The 20,665-nt window shown below is 55.0% G+C and overlaps 1 protein-coding gene across 3 annotated transcripts in view; it reads left to right on the top strand.

The window, feature by feature from the left end:
- The window catches only part of GFRA2 (GDNF family receptor alpha 2), an 89,319-nt gene extending 70,045 nt beyond the window's left edge, over positions 1–19,274 (top strand). For 2 of the 3 annotated variants that reach the window (XM_004442322.3, XM_087437264.1), the window contains 5 exons: positions 3,879–3,988; positions 4,748–4,888; positions 6,844–7,016; positions 16,951–17,004; positions 17,871–19,274. In XM_004442322.3, coding sequence (XP_004442379.1) covers positions 3,879–3,988; positions 4,748–4,888; positions 6,844–7,016; positions 16,951–17,004; positions 17,871–18,023 — 631 coding nt within the window. In that variant the 3' untranslated portion in view covers positions 18,024–19,274. The remainder of the gene's footprint in view (positions 1–3,878; positions 3,989–4,747; positions 4,889–6,843; positions 7,017–16,950; positions 17,005–17,870) is intronic. The other variant, XM_087437265.1, reaches the window with a different exon arrangement.
- The last annotated feature ends 1,391 nt before the right edge of the window (positions 19,275–20,665 follow it).

The following is a 20,665-nucleotide window of genomic DNA, read 5'->3' as shown; positions in this document are numbered from 1 at the left end:
TGGTGACTGGAGAACAACCTTGCAGAAAGGAAGCGAGGCCCTGTGTGCAGGGAGGGGAGTGGGGGCTCCCAAGCCTGCAGCTGGAGCCCCCAGGTCTGCTGTGGCGGGCAGCATGCTCCCCCGGGAAGGTGGCCTCTTGTGGAGCCCTGGCCCGGTGGGTGCTTTGCCCGCCCACTTAGCTGGGATTTCCTTTCTGACATTGCACTGAGTGCATTCCCGTCCTCAGTCCTGCAAGCACATGGCAGGGGCTCAGTACATATTTGGAGAAAGGATGTGTGGGTGTCTACCACTTCCTCACTGCCCACAGGGGTTTGGAGGATGTGGGTGAAGAAATGAGTCAAGTCTGCCTCTCTAGGAGCATATGTTCCATTTGGAGAGACCAAACAGAGCGACATCAGCACGTCTCTATGCAGTTAAGTAGGAAATTGTCTGGTGCAGACGGTATGTGCAGCTGGAATACAGAGATGGGAGGCATCCATGGGGCTGGGTGGTCTGAAGGACTCCATGGAGGAGGACTAGAGGTGGGCCTCGGGAAGGCGGTAGGAGGGAGTCGGACCTGTGTGTGATCAAATGGGCATTGAAGTGGACTCCTGTATTTTGGCTAAGAGACAGTATTTGGACGCCAAAGAGGCGGGAGGAGATGATAACTAGCAGCTTTGCTTGTAATCTAGCAGCCTCCTTGCCCCACACCCTGCAGGAGCTCAGTTCCAGCTTTATGCTGCCCATGTGCAGCCCTCCTCAGTGTGGGGCCTGACCGTACCCCTGACTCCTTCTGGAGGGAGACATTTGGCCAAAGCAGACAATGAAGACTTCGAAGGTGCTGTGTTAGTTTCCTGTGGCTGCTGTAACAAAGTACAGGTGTACCTCGTTTTATCCCACTTCGCTTTATTGTATTTTGTAGATATTGTGTGTTTTGTAAGACCCTCCACCAGCAAAAAGATTAGGACTCGCTGAAGCCTCAGATGGTGGTTAGCAGTTTTTAGCAATAAAGTATTTTTTAATTAACATATGTATGTTGTTTTTGGTATCGCAAAATACCGATACATAACGTTATTGCACATTTAATAGACTGCAGTATAGTGTAAACATAACTTTTATATGTACTGGGAAACCAAAAAATTTGTGTGACTTGCTTTATTGCGGTATTCATTTTATGCAGTGGTCTGGAACTGAACCCGCAGTATCTCCGAGGTATGGCTGTACCACAGGCTGGGTGGCTTAAAACAAAAATTTATTCTCTCACAGTTCTGGAGACCAGAAATCTGAAATCAAGGTGTTGGCAGGGCCGTGATCCCTCTGAAGGCATGCAGGGAGAATCTGCTCTGTACCTTTCTCTTAGCTTCTGGTGTTGCTGGCAATCTTTGCCCTTCCTGGCTTGTAGGCACACCTCTCTGGTCTCTGCCTGTCTTCATATGCATTCTCACTGTGTGTGTGTATCTCTTCTCCTCTTCTTATAAGGACACTGGTCATTGGATTGAGGGCCCACCCTAATCTACTATGACCTCACCTTGGTTCCATGTGCAAAGAGCTTGTTTCTAAGTGAGCTCACATTCACAGGTACTGGGGATTCCGAGTCAACATATCCTTTCTGGGTGACACAATTCAACCCACAACAGCTGCCTAGAGATTTTGTTTTGTTCACCTCCAAATTCTTTGTACTTGTTAAAGTCTCCATCCCCTCTCAGGTCTCTGGAGGTCTGGGCAGAGACCACGCCCCACTGATCCTTTCATGGTACCTTCTCTCGTTTGCTGGGCAAGTGGGACATGAGCTGGGCCTGCCATTCAAGACCAAGTCTTGTTATGCAGGGGCTGAAGGCTGGGTGGGAAAGGCCGCTTTTCCCTCTTTTGGGGCTGGCTGGTGAGGGGATGGAGGGTGTATTCACGGCAGAAGGGTGGGCAGAGACACCGGCAGATTTCCTTTTGACGGAGATGCAGAACGTTGGCCCCGGAAGGACCTTTAAGGGCTTTTTCACGGGGAGTGGGCCCTGCCAGAAAGGACGCCCCCGTGTTGTTGGAGCTCTGGGACGGAGTCCTGGCCCCACTGCTCGGAGTTCTGTGATCCCGGGTTAGTCGTCAGGCTTCTTGGGGGCTCAGCCTCCTCCCCTGTAAATGGGTGGTATTGACCCTGCTTGTCAGGTCTCACAGAGCGCAGATCTCACCCAGTTTCTGTGGAGGATTAAGTGATAAAAGATGTATGCGAAAGGACCTTTTCTTAAATATTTTTTATTGTGATAAATTACACATAACATAAAATTTACCATTTTAACCATTTTTAAGTGTACACTTCAGTGGCATTAAGTACATTCACATTATTGTGCAACTGTTACCACCATCCATCTCCAGAGCTTTCTCATCTTCCCAAACTGTGAAAATACCTGTTAAACTGTGAACTGAGAGCACTTTTTATTAGTTTGCTCCTGATGAATAAGGAGACCGAATTTCCTAGCAGCAAGGACTCGCCTACCATCCCCTGCTTAGTTAGGGCACCACTGAGTGAGAGTGCCGGCCCCTGCCAGTTAGTTTGGCGCCCATCCTGCTCCATCTCCTGCACTGCGCTACCTTGGGGTCTGCGGGGGTCTGGGGATGCACAAGGCACTGGTGGGTCGATTCCCTCCGGAGAGTTTCCTCCCTCTCCCAAACACTATCCTCAGGACCATGGGGCCTCCAGAATTTGTCCTGTGGTGGGACCCACGCAGCCGCCTGCTTTGAGGGCGTTCCTCTCAGGCTGTCCCTCTCTCTCTCTTTACCTGCTCCTTCCTCAAATGGGATGGAGTTCTAGTGGAGAACCAGGAGAGCTGAATCTGGGGTGACATTTGGGATGGCTTTGTGAGGTGTCACATGGTGTGGACAGAGCGGGGCAGGGAGTCAAGCTGGGTTCTGGTCCTTCCTGTCGCTACCATGGTGTTCGCACTGTGCACGTACTTGTAGATGTCCTGTCCTGTGCCCATCATTTGGAAAATACCAGGGAACAGACCTTATTACTCACGGCTTGCAGCGCTGGGAGACACAGATGATATGCTACCCAAGGACCCCGTGGCAAAGGGCACTCGCCTATAGGAGGTGGTGATGAGGGGGGATAGGTGGCCCCCAGCCCAGGCTGAAGGTAATAGCACGTGGCCAGGGCACTAGGGCAGGAGGAAGAGGAATGGGAATTGCCGCGCCAGCTAGACGTGGGTGCCCTGGGCTCCATGAGACTCCATGTCCAGGTGCTGGGGCTAGGGACAGATCCAGGTCAGACGGCTCCTGTTGAGTGGGGAGCAGAGGGCTGTGCACGTAGTTATGATGCTGCGTCACTGGTGCCAACAGAGAGGTTCTGTCACCAGGGGAAGAAAAGGCTGATTCTGCCTGGTGGGGTCGGGGAAGCTGGTGGAGGTTTTGCTTTGATTTGATGCAGAAGACACTGGTCAAGAGTGTCCACAGGGTATCTCAGCCGAGGGGACTCTCTTACCACTCTGGGGGCTGGCTCGTGTGACCCTCAGACGACCCTATGAGGTGGCAGGAGCAGTGATTGTGGTACCCATTCTGCAGGCGGGAAGAGTGATGGGTTGAAGGACGTGGGCACCCAGGAATGGGGCTGAGCAGAGGGTGGAGCCCAGCTTTCCTGCCGTGGTCCCAGGCTTCCTCGGCAATCCCACCACGGGTTCTCTGTGTTCCTCTGACTGGAGAGATCCACTCAGAGATGGCTGTGCCTAAACTCTGCGCCTGCTCTCTGGGAAGTCCTGTATCCAAGGAGCTCCCAGCCTGAAGGCCGCCAGGGCTCGGTTCCCCCATGTTCCTCCTCTTTGCCTTCCTCCGCCCTGGGAGGCTGCGGGGAGCAGCCCCCTGCTGCAGAGGAGGCCGGAGGGCAGCCAGACTAAACTGTTCTCTCCCGACACCAGGTCCCGGCTGGCAGACTTCCATGCCAATTGTCGCACCTCCTACCAGACGCTCACCAGCTGCCCTGCCGACAATTACCAGGCATGTCTGGGCTCCTATGCCGGCATGATAGGTAAGCCGCCCCCTGTGCCTGGGCTCACAGTGGCTCCTGGCTGCCCCCATCTCAGTGGGCATCGGCCGAGGCCCCGCTCAGGGCCCGTGGGTGGACAGCCTGAGCTGGCCCTTCTCTGTGGCACTTTCAGATAGAACTGTGATGGAAACCAGAGGAGAGGCCAGCTCTTTATCATGGGGAGGAGGGCCCCAGGGGCCTTAGAAGGCTTTCAGAATAAGAAGAAAAAGTAGCGTTGATTACACCATTCTGATATTCCAGGTACTGCACTGGACAGTTTACATGGACTGTCTTATCTAATTCTCACCACGGCGCTTACTAGGGAGATGTTGGTATCTCCATTTGTAGATGGGGAATCTGAGGCTTAGAGAAGTTGAGTGACTTGCAGAGGTTTACCTGGCTCATAAATGTTACACTGGGGTGGAAACCCAGGACGTGAACCTCAGTCTCCCTGACTCGCAAACACACGCTCTGCTTGTTGGTGAAGGAGAAAGCAAGAGCCTGTGCTCAGTGGGGAGCTCCTGGGTATTCCCTCTGCCCCTGATTTGTCCTCTATGTGGGTGCCTCTCTGCCCCTTGCTGACCCCATGGTTGCTGGGGTGGTAACGCTCAGAGTTTGGATTGCAATTGGGATGTGCGTGTGTTTGGCGGGCAGGTGGAGGGTGGAGGGTCTCAAGCCTCTTCTCATTTGTCTGGGGTCTGGTAGCCCAAAGAGAAGGCCTCACTGCTCCTCTCTTCTTTGCCTCCCTTTCTTGCTGCCCAGGGTTTGATATGACACCCAACTATGTGGACTCGAGCCCCACGAGCATTGTGGTGTCCCCCTGGTGCAGCTGTCGTGGGAGTGGGAACATGGAGGAGGAGTGTGAGAAGTTCCTCAGGGACTTCACTGAGAACCCGTGTCTCCGTAAGTCCTGCAGGGTCCTCCCCACACCCGGAAGCCCCTCATGCCCTTCCTATCCCAGAGGGGCCCTGGAGGGCTGCCCTAGCCACTCCCTTCTTCCTCCCGTGGGATGGCCAGAGATCTCCATGGGGCTTCTCTAGCATGAGTGTCGCCTACGGAGACCTTGGGGTTTTGTGCTCGTGGAGATTCATGCCAGAGCTGTCAGTAGGCCAACCTCAGTTTACCATGGGAGGCCCGAACCTATGTCAAGTCAAGGCTGAAGGCTTCTGGTCTGTTATCCTGACAGCTTCAGCCAGGTTCCTTCAGGGACAGCTGGGTGGTGAGGATCTCAGCTGTCTGTCACTTCTCCCTTTAAGGGTCTATCTCCCCTTGGACTCGGTGACTTTCTTTTCAGGTCATCAAACTCCTAATCTGAAGGCTAGAGAGAGGGGAGCCACAGCTCTGTCTGCCTTGATCTGTCCAGTCTGACACTCTTGCTACCCACACCCGTCTGAAGATCTCTTCCCCTTTTCCTTCCCTCCTTCCCTCCTTTCTTCCTCCCGTCCATCTGTCCATCCTCCCTTCTGTGTGGCACTGGGGATTCAGAGGTACAAGTCACAGTGCTGTCGCTGAGCAGCTTGCAGTCTGATGGAGGTGGACCAGGGGTCACTGTGATCAGAGCACGGGCTGAACAGTGCTGGGTGGAGGTCTGCACAGGGCGCTTCAGGAGCCCAGGGTGTGGATGGTCAAGTCGGAGGGCCCCGAAGGCTTCTCAGAGGCTGACCCGTGGAGGGATAGCTGAAGAGGCGGGGAGGCGGGCAGAGGTGGGTTGCGGGAACTGTAGACTCCTTAGCCTTGCTACAGCACAAGAGGGTGCCTGGACCTCTGGACAGGTGGGGAAAGGCCTCCTCACGAAGGGCCTCGCACACCTGAAGGCATTTGGATCTTAGGGTCCTGCAGGTGGTGGAGGTAGTAGTGCAGGTCGCAGAAGGGGTGTCGGCAGGTGGCATTGTGGTGAGACCTGCATTTCAGAAGGCTCATTCTCTGGTTCTGGTGTGGAGGGGGTGGGGATAGGGATGTGGTTCTGACAGGTGACCAACACAGAGTCCTTGGAGGGTGTAGTTGCTGCTCATGGGAGAGGACAGTGTGCCTGTGAGCCAGAGCAATGGCAGCGAGGAGAGATGGAGTGGAGAGATCTTTAGGAGGTGGGCTCAGTTGATGGCAAGTGGGTGGTTAGGGAGGCATCCTGGGGGACTTGGCGGGGAAAGATGACACCTTCAAGACTGGAAACGCGGGGGAAAGCAGTATTGCGATGGGAGGGGGCGCTGCCTAGTTTAGGGGCAGACATGATGAACTTGAGGTGCGCCTGGGACTTGGAGGTGGAGATAGCTGCAGGCACTAGGTTATAGGGTCAAGTCTTGGGGTGACAATTTGTCTAAGAGGTCCCATTATTTAGTCCTCAGTGAATTCGTGCTGATGGTGAGGCCAACCAGGGAGGAGGGCTGAGTCTGGGGCTCTTGGAATGCCAGTGGCGGGGCCCTGGAACCATCTGAGGTCGCAGAGGAGCCAGGAGCAGCCGTGCCTAGGGGGCTGGGGTGTGAAGCTTCTGAAGGGGAGTGGTCTGCAGACTGAATGACACAGGGAGGAGGGCACTAACTTGCCCTGGATGTGGCCCGCCGCACCTTCCAGGCTCCCACGGTCCCACTTCTCCCTTCCTCTTCTACATTCCTCATTGCATATGTTTCTTTCTATTCTGGTTTCTCTGTCCTTTTCAACCTCCCTCTTGCTATTTTCTTCTCTTCTTGTGAGACCTTGGTAGGGATCTGAAAGGGAGCTTCAGCAGAGTTAAGTTTGGACAAGCCATACTCTGTCCCCAGCTCTGGGCTGTTCTGGGGAGGGTAGCTGTTGGGGTGGCGAAGGGCAGGAGTGATGGAGGTGGTCCCTGATTTCTCTGCATCTGCCTGCTCTCTCCCCCACAGGGAATGCCATCCAGGCCTTTGGCAACGGCACAGATGTGAACTTGTCCCCTAAAAACCCCTCATTCCAGGCCACGCAGGCCCCTTGGGTGGAGAAAACGCCTTCTTTGCCAGATGACCTCAGTGATAGCACCAGCCTGGGGACCAGCCTCATCAGCACCTGCACATCCATCCAGGTGAGGGGACATGGCTCTGCAGCGGGGAGGTGGAGCCAGGGGCAGGCTGAGGGCCTAGAGAAGCACCGTGACGCCAGAGGCCGGTGTGGGAGGTTAGCAGACTGGGGCATAGATGGGGCGCACAAGTTCCTCCCTATGGATTGGGACCCCAGAGTCAGGGAGAGCTGACGGGGGCTCGATTTTCATGTATTCATTCACTAGGCATTCACTTTGCGAGTGTTAAACACCTGGTCTATCACAGGGTTGTACTAGATACCTGGGGGAGCAGAGAAGTGTCGTGGTTAGTGTTTATTAACCATCTACTAGTTACCAGGTGCTGTGCTAGTAGCTTCTCTACCTTTTCATTGAATTCTCACACAGTGTGGTGTTGGTACTCTCGTTTTACACACAGGAAACTGATCTAGAGGGGTAGGCAGCATATCCAACACAGCTGGTTAGTGGTGGAATAAGATTTCAAACCTACATCTGACTCCAAACCCATGCTGTGCATTTGTTTGTTTATCTGTACATCTGTCCACCCATCCGTCCGTCCATCCGTCCAGCATGTGTTATGTACGCGCTGTGTGCAGGTCTTATGTGAGATGCTAGGGAGACGTTGGGGAATGAGGCTGACACAGTCTGGGGTTTGTGGTCCTTATGGTCATGTTGAGGGTCAAACAATTTAAGAAGCATCAGACAGGTACTGCGGTCAGTGCCACGATAGGGGACACACGCAAGTGGCACTGCGGAGGCACATCACAGGGCTCCCCACTCAGCCCTTGTCTCTGCTGAGCTCCCCTCGGGCCGGCACGCCATTTGCTACAGTCGATTCTTCACTGAAGAGGTTGGTTCTAGTGAGACCCCCCCCCCCCACACTCTCACACACAAACACACACACACACACACTCTCTTTCTGACACACACACTCACACACCCTCGTTCTCTCTCACACACACACTTTCTCTCTCTCTCACACACACACTTTGTCTCTCACACATTCTTGTTCTCTCTCTCTCACACACACTCTCTTTCTCACACACACACTCTCTGTCTCTCTCACACACCCTCGTTCTCTCTCACACACACTCACACACACACTCGTTCTCGCTCTCTCTCACACACACTTTCTCTCACACACACTGTGTCTCTCTCACACACCCTCATTATCTCTCACACACTCTCTTTCACACACACACACACTCATTCTCTCTCTCACGTACACATTCTCACACAGGCACACACATTCTCTCACACACTCTCTCACACACACACTTGTTCTCTCTCTCATACACACACACTCTCTCAGACATGCACACACACACTTGTTCTCTTTCTATCACATACATTCTCTCACACACACACTCATTCTCTCTCGCACACACACTCATTCTCTCACACGCATGCACACACACACACTCTCTTACACACACACTCAATCTCTCTCTCACATACACACATACACTCCTAGAACACAGAGTTCTAGAAGACCTAAAATAGAAGTTTAAGAAGACCTAAAGCAGAAGATGAGGGAGAGCAGAGGAGGGAGGGAACAGTGAGATCGTGGGTGGTGGGGCACAGGGGGATGTTTCAGGCAGGAGTTGGGACTAGAATTGACAAGAAGGTTGGTGGGGTCTGCAGTACAGTCAGCGGGGGGCACAGCCTAGGCATAGGTGTGGGAGCAGGGGGAACAGGGCCTGGCTGTGGATGAGGCAATGAAGACACCAGTCTGATGGGGGCGGCGGACTCCTGGGATCAACAGTGGGCATTCACTATAAAGTTTCAGTCATGCAAGATGAGTAAGTTCTGGAGTACAGCAGTGTGACCATAGTTGACAGTATTGTACTGTGTGCTTGAAATTTGCTAAGAGAGTAGACCTTAGGTGTTCTCACCACAGAAAAGAAAAAACAAGGAAAATGGTAAAGGTGTGAAGTGAATATTTCACCATGGATAAGTATACCGGGTCATCAGGTTGTACACCTTAAATATATACAGTTTTTGATGGTCGATTATAATTCAGTAAAGCAGGAAAAAGAAACCAGTGGGCATTCACAGTGGCAGGATGAGCACTCGAGCACGGGTGGGGCCTGACGGAGATGTTCTGGTCCTACAAGGCACCCGCTGCACCAAAGGAGCAGGTGCTGGTGCCCTTCCCTCTCTGGGGGCTCCCCTGCACTGTAGCAGCTGACCTCCAGGTGCCCTCCTGTCAGGCTCAGCGTGGGCCCTTCCCTGCCCTGCTCCCCTCCATTACGTCGCCCTCCTGGTTTGGGCTGAGTGCCCGTGTCACCCTTGGGCAGCTCCTAATTACACTGGGCATGTTTGAGTGGCTGCCGGCGGGGGCTTGGGGCCTGCTGCACAGACAGTCGCCAGCTCAATTTCATGCTAGAGTGGCAGGCAGCTCAGCAGGTCAGGGCTGTGCCCCCTGTCAGGTGACTGCGCTCTGGTGTGATTCTACCCACGTGTCCCTCAGGGCTCCACCAGCTTCCCACGTGTCACACTTCTTCCCTGAGCCCCTCACAGTGGCTCAACAGGGAGATGCTGACTCAGCAGGTGGCTGCAAACCTCTCCCAGGATTCTCATTGTGACTCACCGTGGACATGGAAGAGTTGAAAGCCGTGGCCTCGTGCCCCTCCTGCAGCCCCCTGAGTGCCTGATGGCTCTGACTCCCCTTTTCCTGTTCTGTTTCTCCTCAGCAGTTTGCTAGACGGTTGCCTGGTTTCTTTTAGCCCCAGCCTGGTTTTCTGTGGACTCACCATCTGGGGGCTTGTCTTACACTTGGTTTGATCCAGGGCGTTAATGCACGATTTGTATGTGAGATGATGGATGTGAAAGTGCCTGGCAAACTAAAGAACCCTACGTACAGGTTAGGTGTTACGAATCTTGGGTGCTCTCTGTGAGGCTGACTGGCAGGGGGCTCCCCCAGGCCTGGCCCTGGTGACTGTCCGCTTGGGTTCTTTTGACTAAGTCACTCTGGGCAGGACAGCCAGGGACGGCCATCCCAGGAGGAAAGGAAGAGAAGCAGATCCTCAGAGGGGGGGTCCACCCCCATCACCCCCATTACCCCTCGTTCCTTCTCACAGAAACTGAGGGGGAAGGGCCCCTAGTTCTGTTTTGATTACCATCTTTATACTGAGCACCTGCCGCTCCTGCTAGATGCTGGGAGGGCAGAGTGAATAAGCCCTCGTCCCCAGCCTCAGCTGGGCTGGAGGCTGGTGTGGGTGGTTTGTCCCCTCCCCAGCCATACCCTTCCCCTCAGCTCTGCTGGCTTGGAGGGGCTCCATGGTGGCTCTTGTGGGGCCCTTGGGATGACTGCAACCCATGGTTACAGGAGGGGGCCTCTGAGTGAGGGCAGAGATGGGAGGCTGAGGCCAGGATGGGGGAGGAGGCTTTGTGCCCAGATACCCCCTGGAGAGAGAGGCAAGGTCACTTTCCTTATCTCTGTCCTCCTCCCCATCCACAGATCTGGACCCTTGGGGAAGCCTTAGGGACCCCCTTCACTGACCAGAGATGGCAGCCAGTTGGGGACCCCATGTGAGTGATTGGATGTTAGGACCAGAGGGCTCTCTGAGATCTCCTTCTCAAACACCAAAGGACGGAAGCCCAGTAAGGACAGTAACTTGTCCACAGCCCCCAGCCCCTGGCCCCTGGACAGTTTCCTTCTGGCTGCACTGTGCTGCCTCCTTCTCCCAATCTGCTCCCCAAAGGACTTGCCTGCGCTGGGGTGGTGCTGGGACTGGGAGAACTCTTGTCCTCATCATGGGGCTGCTGAGCAAAACTGTGGGTGTCTTGGACACCACAGAGGAGCCAGGAGCTGGGAGACCCCCAAGTTGGCCCTGTGTTTGGTGTCATTGATGCTGTCTTGAGTCCTGCTCTCACATGCTTTTACTCCTTGCAGTGGCCCCCTCTCCAGCTGGCCCTGCCTGCCTGGGACTCGCTGGAACTTGGAGAAACCATGGCAGGATCTGCAGAATGGTCTCTCCCCTCTCCCTCTGGCCCTGCCTCTATGCATGAGCACGCACGCATATCGCCCCCCACACCTGTGTGAATGCCCTCCCTCCTTCCCACTGGTCCCTAGAGCAGGAATCTGTAGGAGGCAGGTCAGTCTTGGACACTCAAGCCCTTTGTTTCTGAGCCCAGCGAGGCGTCCCACGGCACAGGCCTGAGGGCTGGGGCGAGCTCTGTGCAGCCTGAGCACTCGTCAGTCCCTGTGAGTCAAGTGCCTCTCCTTCCCCCCACCGCCTGGCGAATCCTCCTGGATGTCACCCTTTGGGGTGGTCTCCCTGACTCTGCTCAGGCACAGCTGCCTTCTGCTTTCTTTGGGCTCCCACTTACCTCACTTGAGCCCCATCGTGATGTGTCCTGCCTACCCCCCACGCTTTGTAGGCCTGTATAACTGAGTGCACAGTGCGTGGTGCTGAGTAGGTGCTTCATATAGGTCGAGGGGAAGAACCGGAGTCCCCAGTTCACTGGATCTATTGGAACATCCTGCTCTCCATTCCAGAACAGGGTCCGTGTGCTTTATGGCTCGCAGGCAACTGCTGCTCTTTCCTCCCTCTCACAGATGGCCTCTGTGCTGGGAGGTCCTGAGGTGAGGAAGGCTTTCTATCTGGGATGCAGGAAGATCAGTTAGAAGGCTCTTTTGTCATATGATGGGGCCTGGCACAGGGCCGTGCAATGTGGATGGGGAAGCTGGCAGTGGGGGGGCGCCTTCCCTGGCTATGGTTTATTTCCAGTGACTTTGGCATTCCCTCTGGGGTGCTCTGGGCCGGTTTGCAGGGCCCCATCAGATCAGCTGGAGTTTCACCTTTCCCAGGGCTGCAGAGCCCCAGCCCAGCAGAGCCCCAGCCCAGCAACAAAGTCTCCTCTGCTCTCCTGTCTCCACCAGCCAACTACTCTTACCCTCAACACTGCCCACACATCCGGGGGAATTAAAAATGAGTTTGGACGGGTTGCTGCAAGCCCCCCTCACCATACACCTCCCCTAGGCTCAGCAGGCCCCTCCTGTCTCCTCCTCGTCCTACCTGTTCCCTGGATGGGTCTCTTACCCAGCACCTGGGCCCGTGGGCGTCGGGGTTTGGGACCCAGAGGCCCGGCAGTGGGTCCATGTGTCTAGCAGGTATATGCTTCTGATTTACAAACGTGGCTTGCTTCGAAGCTTTGAGGGACTTGGATGTATTCCTTCTTTTCTTCCCTCTCTCCAGCTCTCCCTTGTAGTCATTCATTTATTCATCCATCTGTGCATTCATTCATGTATTCAACACAAATTCTTTCTGCATGTCACTCTATTCCAGGCACTGAGGCTGACACCCTTACTAGGCAGTACCTCGGTCCTCATACCGGTAGGATGGACAGGATGTATGCTCAGAGAATTAATTATGGGGGAGGAAGTGATTGGCCTACCAAGAGGACTGATGCAGTGTTCTGGGATCCAGAGGGGGAGGGCTGCTTTGGGCTGGGAGTGGAAGCAAGGGACTCATGGACGAGGTAGACCCAGCTGGGCCTGGAGGAACAGGGAGAACTGAGTATGTGGGGATACGGAATTGGGATGCATCGGGCGGAGGTCCCAGGCAGGGGGCAAGCGGGAACAAAGTCAGGGAGTCAGAGCAGCACAGAGCAGGTTGAGTAGAGGGGCTGCTGGCCGAATCTGGCCTGCTGCCTGTTTGGGTAAAGTGAATTTTCTTGGAACACAACCAAACCCAATTGTTTGCGAACTGTCCGTGTGCTGTAGGCAGAGCTGCCATGCAGAGCCTAAAATAGTTATGATCTGGCCCCTGCAGAAACTGTTTGCCTACCCCTGATCTAGAGGAACAGTAGGCCACGGGTTTGGGGGTTTGGGGAGAACGCAGAGTACTTATATGCCGGCAGGGGTGGGACTGGGGTAAAACCTGACGAGCAGATTGAAGTGGTGAGTGTGGACAGGGCACCGAAGGCTTTTTAACGGGGAGTGTTGTGATGAGAAGATGAGGACCATGATTTGGGAAAATAATCTGACAGCAGGTGGAGATTGGTTGGCAAGAGAGAGAGACTGGAGAGACAGAGAGGCCTGTCAGGAGATCTTTGCCATAGGTGATAGATAGATAGATGGTCAGAGGTAAGAAAGGAGGGGTTGAACCAGGGGGGTGGCAGGGAGTGGAGGGGCAGAGGTGTGAGAAGAGGTGGGTGTGTACAGGAGGGAGGAGGCCAGTGCCAGAAGCAGGGGACACAGGAGAGAGCTGGCCAGCTCTGGCCGGCATATTCCCATAGAGACAGCACTGGCCTTGGTCCTAGCACTTGGGCCTGACTGGCTAGGCTCTGGGACTGCCAGACTCAGCTCTGGTAGTGTGGAGAGAGGTGGGCAAGGAAGAAGAGGAAGACAGTAATTTCCTTTCAACTTCCTTGGCAAAGGGCCTGTCTAGGAGAAGTTTCTAGAAGGATGAACCTTGCCTTTGCTGCCATCCTCCATCCATGTCCCCTTCCCTGGCTCTGGTTCCCCAGTGCCTTTTGCACAGCCAGTTCTTTCTTGCTTCTGGAGGCACCCCACAGCTGGGTCAGCTCTTCCCACAAAGTCCCTGTGCCCGCCTCCACATCAGAGGATTTGCTGTTAGAAGCCCTGCCTCCTGCCATCTCAGCAACCCAGGCCTGGGCCCTCTGGGACACTGCAGACCCCCAGTCCCTGAGCTCCTTAGAGGGGATGAGAGCTCAGAGCAAGGTCGAGGGCAGGGGCTGGAGCCACCCACTTCTGTTCCCTGAAACTCATTCCATAAGAGTCCAAGAAAACCAGGTGAGATGGGCATTGAGGGCGGCCCTCGGGGAGGCATGGCTTTAGGGGACAGCCTAGAACCTGGGGTTGGGAAGGAGGCAGCCTCTTCTCCCCTCCCATTGCCTGACCCAAAGCAGAGGTGACCATGTGGATGTGTGTTTCTTTCACTAGAGCGTGAGCAGGCCTGGGGCTCACCCGTCTTTGGAACCCCTGCGGAAGTGGTGGGAAGAGTTCACAGTGAGGGAGGGAGGCAGTGAATTTGAGTCAGGGGTGGTTTTGGCATTAGGTCCCGGAACCTCTTTCTTGCTCCACCTCCGCCATATGGCACTTTCAGAAAAGGTCAGCTGATGGCGAACACTGGCACTGTTCTGTGTGCTCCTGACTGGGGGGTGGGGGGCGTCTTGGATTGGCCATTGGGGGAGGTTGCTGCAGCCTTCACTGCCTGCTCTGTGTCGTCTGGAAGTCAGGTGTCCACAGGGTTGAGGGCAGAGACTTCTCCCTGTGCTCTGCTTTCTAAGCTGTCGGGGCAGAGGAGAGGCGGGAGGCCTGTGGGTTTTGCCTCACAGCCCCCTTCCTGGGCCATCTCTGCTTTTTTCATAGGCCCTGCCCTAGGATGCAAAACTAAACTTGACCCACTTCATGCCTTGTGGAACTAAGGAGCGCTTGTATTTGTGCAGAGCGCAGCTGTGCACTGTCTCGTATAATCGTCTCAGTGGGTTGGTGAGGCCCCTTTGTCTATCCCTATTTTATATAAAGATGAGGAACTGAGGACGCAACAGGTGGATGGACTTGCCCCTCTCTCCCTCCCCTCTCCCTCTGCTCCCTCCCCTCCCCCTCTGCTTCCTCACTTCCCTCCTCTGCTCCCTCCCCTCCCCTCCCCTTTCCCCTCCCCTCCCCTTTCCCTCCGTTCCCCTCCCCTCTCCTCCTTCCCCTCCCCTCTCCTCCCTCCCTCCCCCTCTCTCCCCTCCCCCTTCCCCCTCCCTCCCCTCCCCTCTGTTACCTTCCTCTCCCCCTCCCTCCCTTCCTCTCCCTCTCCTCTCTGCCCTGTGCTGCTTGTCTCCTTGGGTGCTGCCTTTCTCTTTTCTCTCTGCTTCTCTCTTCCTCTTGTTTCCTCTCCACCTCTACCTCTTTCCTCCTCCATCTTTCCCCCATTTTTCCTCTCTAATATGTACCCCTCCCTTCTCCTTAAGAGGAGCCTGTCGAGTCCAGCTCACTATTAGGAGCAAAATCCAGCCAGAGGCCAGGCTGCTCCAGGGCGTCTGCATTCAGATTCATCTCCTCCCCGGGCTGAGCTGCCAGCCTGTGAAGGCCTTGGTCCTCGTGCTCCTTTCTGCCTGGGTGACCTGGGCACAGCCTTCCAGAGTCGCTGGTGTCCAGGTCTGTGTTGAGGACCTTGGGCTCCCTCAGAGCTGGCATCCAGTCACAAGAGGTTGTATGGCCAGGCCTCAGAGGTCATCTAGTTTGGTTGTTTTCTCAAACCTTATTTATTTTTAAGCAGTAGACTGTTTTTAAAACAGTTCTGTGCATAACTGCAACATACAAAACAAAAACAGCGGCTTTGGTAAAAGTGGGGGTGAGGACCTTGATCTGGTCTGTCTGCCCGTGTTCTACACAGGCTCCTTATTTAGTGAGCAGTATGGGGAGGGGGCGCACAGGAAGAAGAAGACATGGACTCCGGAGGGCAGGCGGATGGGGGGTGAGCAGAGACAGACCTGTCATACCTGGAACACTTAGAGCAGGAAAGGATGCTAGGAGAAATAGGTGCAGGGGTGTGTGGCACAGAGCCCGACAGGCCACAGGACGTCCCAGGTCGGGACCTAGCAGAGGCTGGGAGTTGCTCAGGGAGGCGACCAGTCAGAGGAGACAGTGGTGAAAGCACGGCCTCTGAGGCAGGCGAGTGGGTGGGCTCTCTTCTGAGGCAGGCGAGTGGGTGGGCTCTCTTCTGAGGCAGGCGAGTGGGTGGGCTCTCTTCGGCCAGGGCCTCCCACTGCCCTGGCTGGAGCTGCCCTTGGTCCTGGGCAGCAGAATCCAGTCCTTGGGTCCAGAAGGGCCCTTCTTCAGGCATGCAGGTTGGTGGCTGGGCCAGGCTGGATCTTGGCCAGAGTCACTGGTGCTGTGGTCTTGAACAGGATCCTCCTGGGTCGGGTCCCTGGCTCCATTCCTACTGTGCTCCTCATCACCGCAGTCACATCTTCATCGTTGGTAGTGACTCTGCTCTTGGCTGGGGCCTCTGTGTGACAGCTGGGGCCTTGTTTAGCTGACCAGATGCCCTGGGTGGTAGGTTGCCTGTGATGTCCAAGAGATTATTGGTACTTCTGGCCAAGAGCAGTGATTTAGGCATGATTTCTTGGGCTCCCTAGTTGCTTCTGGTTGCCAGAGCTTCCCCACAAGTGCCTTGGGAACCAAGCCATTTGAAGCCAGGATAGAAACACCATGTCCCCCAGCTGGTTCCCATGGATCACTGTGATGATGGCGATGATAACGAAAGACTGTTCTTCATGCACACCCTCTGGTCCTGCATCCAAGTGGTTATGTCAGGAGTGGTTATGCTAGGAGGACCCTGGAATTGTCACCAAGCCAGCCTTCCTTTCTCAGTGCTCACCTTGACCACAGAGCTCCCAGGTGCCACACATCTGTTTATGGTGGAATGACCAACCTCTGGCACCATTGCCTGATGTCCACTTAACGTGCACCAGTGGCAGACATCACTAATCACTCACAGTTCTCTTCCCCCTTGAGCCCAGGTGAGGGCTCATGGTCTTCATGGAGCTGTGCTCAGATGCCAGTTCTGATCTGTGGTATTCATTCATTCATTCATGAGTCTAGTAAAACATTTATTGAGCTACTGTTATGACTCAGACATTCAGTACAAGGAAGAGAAGACATGGTCCCTGCCTTGTCAACAGGAGCTCTGAGTATGGTAGACAGACATGAGAATGGCTCATTACTACATAATGCGGTCAATTGAAGAGCAGAGTTAGAACTCTCTTTGCCAGGAGCACAGAGGAGACAGGACCTAATCACCGAGGGTGTCAGGAAGGGGCCAGAGTCTTTGTGCTGCGTGGGACTGAGCCAGCGCTCTTCATGTGTACCCTGTGCTTAATGATGCCAACAGTGGATGGGAGGGCCACAGAATGGTCTCATCGGAGTTACGGGACAGAGCCTGGCCAGAGACCCAGCCCTGGTGACCCATCCTAACTAGGGCCTTCTCCCCCACAGGAGCAGGGGCTGAAGGCCAATAACTCCAAAGAGTTAAGCATGTGCTTCACAGAGGTGAGTGAGGGGCAGGCTGGGGAGTGGGTGTGGGGGACTGGGCCAGAGGGGGCTGTTTCCCTGGTAAGCCTCTGACTTGAAGCCCCAGATCCCACTGCAAGGGCTGGGCCAGCTGAGCTTCTGGCCCGCCTGGACCTGGGTGGTCACTCACTCTACTGGAGGGGGGAGGGCGGGTGCAGAGTCTGCATTCAGGACCCTGGGCTGTCTCCTTGGGTGACAGACAAGTGGCTGCTCTGAGCAGAGGCCCTTCCAAGCCTTCCTGATTCTTTAAGACAAGTGTACCAAGCACCTGCTCTATGTTGGTTCTATGCGATCGAGGGGATAGATGGAAAAGGACACAGTCCCTTCTTGGAAGAAGCCCCAGCACAGGAGTATACCTGTGACTACATAGGTATAGTATATGTGTAACTTTGATGAGAAGAGAGGGCAGTGTCCGATTCCACAGAAGGAGAGAGCTCAGACAGAGATGTGCACGGAAGCTGCAGGGAGGAGGAGGGGGATTCAAGCACATTTAGGAACAGGAAGAATGGAGCTTCTCGGTCCTCTCCTCTCGAGAAGCAGGTCCTTGTGGACCCCAGGACCTTCTTGAGATCTTTATACCGTGCACCTCCTTGCCGGACACAGACCTTCTTCCCTACTTGCCAGCATCAGCCAAGGCGGGAGAGCAGCCCATTTTCTTGGGGACTGCTGCCCTGTCTCCCTGAGTGAGGGCTCAGCCCAGCTCCGCGGAAGCCTGGCTTGCCTCTGAGCGAGCGCAAGGAGAGTCCCCCTGGGTGGACTGGAGGGCAGGGGCTTGAGGAGTCCCCTTCCCAGTCCCTTTCTTTGTCTGACCCCAGCCCTGCTGTCTGTGGTTCTCTTTGCTGCAGCTCACGACCAATATCATCCCAGGGAGGAACAAGGTCATCAGACCTAACTCAGGCCCCTGCAGAGCCAGACCCTCAGCTGCCTTGACTGCTGTCTCCCTCCTGATGCTGAAGCTGGCCTTGTCGGTGCTGGGAGCCGCGTCGGGAGATTGCTGAAAGCTACACAAATGAGAACCCCTGCCTGACAAAATGGAAACACACACAGACACACACACACACCTTGCAAAAAAATTTTTTTCCCACCTTGTCTCTGAACCGTCTCCTCCCAGGTATCTTCTTTGGAGAAGTTTTTCTAAACCAACAGACAAGCAGGCAGGCAGCCTCAGAGCTGGCCCAAAGGTCCCCCAGCAAGGGGAGCCCAGTGCAGAGGAGGGCACAGGAGTCTAGAAATGCCCTTACTTCGTCCTGGTGTTTTCCTCTCTGGACCCTGGTGACGTAAGAGACTGAGGCGCCCCGTGCAGCCCAAGGGACTGTGCCTGTGCTGATGTGGGCTGGGGCAGGACGGCGACAGCTGCTCCTCTCAAACTGCCCACTCGGGGGACCCGCCAGGGGACTGGCAGAGGGTGTTGGGCAGCAGAGCAGTGAGGCTGGCCCCTGGGGGTCCAGCTGGGCACCTTCATCACCTCCGCTTGGCTTCAAGGATGGAGTTGATTTTGTCCTCCCTGTCTGCGGACTGAGTGGGTCTGCGTCTGACCTGGGAACCCCCAGGGCTGCCTGTGGAGGGGCACTGCCCCCCCTGAGTAGCACGGAGGGGCAGGGGCCAGCTCTGCGGGGGGGGGGCTTGGGAGCTCAGCCCGCCAGGAGACCCCGTTGGGAGGAAGGAGCAAACTGGAGCACCAGCTCAAGGCTGTGTCTTCCTCCTCCGTGGCAAGAATTTTGAAATCAGAAATGATTCTTTGTTGGCTCTTTTGGTTTCTCATAGGTCCATTTGGCGGGTCTCCCTTCAGGGAGAGGGGACGCTGAGAGGGGCAGAGAAGAGCAGGGGGGACGTCTCCCTGCACCACGCTGTGGTCTCGCAGCTCTCTCGTCCTCTCTCCTCCCTGCTCCTCTCTCCCACCTTCTTTTTGCTATTCCTGAGACGTCGCCAAGTGTATGTACATAACAAGGCTCCTTTCTCAACATATATGTATATACACATCCATATACATATATCGTGTGGTCTCCCCTTTCTTTTCTTTTTTTAAAGAAACTATCGAAATAATACCCCAGCAGATAAGCAAAATGTATTATTGTAAAGTTTATTTTTTTTAATAATGTTGTCTATAATGGCAAAAAAAGGAGATTGACTACTCCCCGTGTCCCTGCCCGAGTCGGGCTGACTGGGCTGTGGAAGGGGCTCCTGATCCGTATTCATGCTTAGCCAAGGCTCCAATAAACGTACTAGGAGGCAGTTTGCCTTCTGCCGCACTGCGGTGTGCCTCTCCTTGTTTTGTTCTTGGCCCAGTGCCACCTCTTGGCTGCTTACCTGGGGCCCCCACTGGCCTTGGGGAGAGTGTGTGTGTGTGCGCGTGTGTGTGCATGCCCAGGTGTCTCCACCCATCACATGTCCTCGATGTGGGTGACGGGGCTCTGTGAGGAGGTGGGTTTATACTTGTAGGGTCTGAGGGTCCTGGCTGAGCTAAGTCTGCTGGGCCGTTCACCCTTCATCTCCCACCTCCTCTTCCCAATCAGAGCCAGTTCCCATTGGTCTCAAACTGGAAGAGAGTGAAAGTAGCCATGGGGAATGAGGGAGAGACAGCTTGGTGTTACACCTCGGGTATGTTTTTGTTTAAGACTGCCTGGGTGACCCTGTTAGGTGGCCCTGTGAGTCTTATGTAGATGGGCTGGTGTCTTCCTGGTGGGACTTCTGGTTTATGTAGGGTATGTGATTGTGAAGGCAGGGACCTGGACTCTTGGGTCCCACCAGAGAAGGAAGACAACTGTGGGTGTTTGGGGTTGGGGTCCAAAAGAGCAAAGTTTTTTTTTTGTCTATCTCCATCCCTTCCTTCCACCCAGACACTGGGCATGCTGTATTCTCTTGGAGGGGTTCTCCCCAGAGAGGATGAGGAGGATGGCTGCTGGCCAGGTGTGTGCACGTATGTGTGTGGGCTTGTGAGTGTTCACGTGCACGTATGAGTGTATGCATGTGGCAGGAGGGAGGAGGGAGGACTGCTAGGTGAGAGGTGTTCCCACTGTTAGCAAGGCCTCCAGGGCTGCACACGAATCCATCCTGTCACCATCGGGAGATGGGAGGCTATTTTCTAGGCTCCCAATCCTGGGTCCCCCCAAGTGGCCCTCACTTCTGGTTGCGCACGCACTGGGACATTGGTCCATGGTGGTGATCACTCTGGTGTGCTATGTTCTGGCCTCTGCATAGAGGGACAGTGAGCTAAGCCAGCCCTCATCCCCACCACCGCTGGCCTTACTGTGGGTAGAGAGGGCCATGGAGTCTGCTTGGGAATCCATATTCTTTGCAAACAGGAAAGACTGGTTAACTTAAAAGGCTTTGTGGGGCGGGGGGGTGAGTGGGGGCGGCCCTGTGGGTTAGCGGTTAAGTGCGGGCGCTCCGCTACTGGCGGCACGGGTTCGGATCCCGAGCGCGCACCAATGCACCGCTTCTCCGGCCATGCTGAGGCTGCGTCCCACATACAGCAACTAGAAGGATGTGCGACTATGACATACAACTATCTACTGGGGCTTTGGGGAGAAAAAGGGAAAAAAAGGAGGAGGATGGGCAATAGATGCTAGCTCAGAGCCAGTCTTCCTCAGCCAAAAAGAGGAGGATTAGCACAGATGTTAGCTCAGGGCTGATCTTCCTC

The sequence above is a fragment of the Ceratotherium simum genome, chromosome 12, assembly GCF_057802395.1.
Source record: "Ceratotherium simum simum isolate JZ-2026a chromosome 12, ASM5780239v1, whole genome shotgun sequence".
Classification (NCBI taxonomy): Eukaryota; Metazoa; Chordata; class Mammalia; order Perissodactyla; family Rhinocerotidae; genus Ceratotherium; species Ceratotherium simum.
Note: the sequence above shows the minus strand (reverse complement) of the source record. Positions and strands in the feature narration are given on the sequence as shown.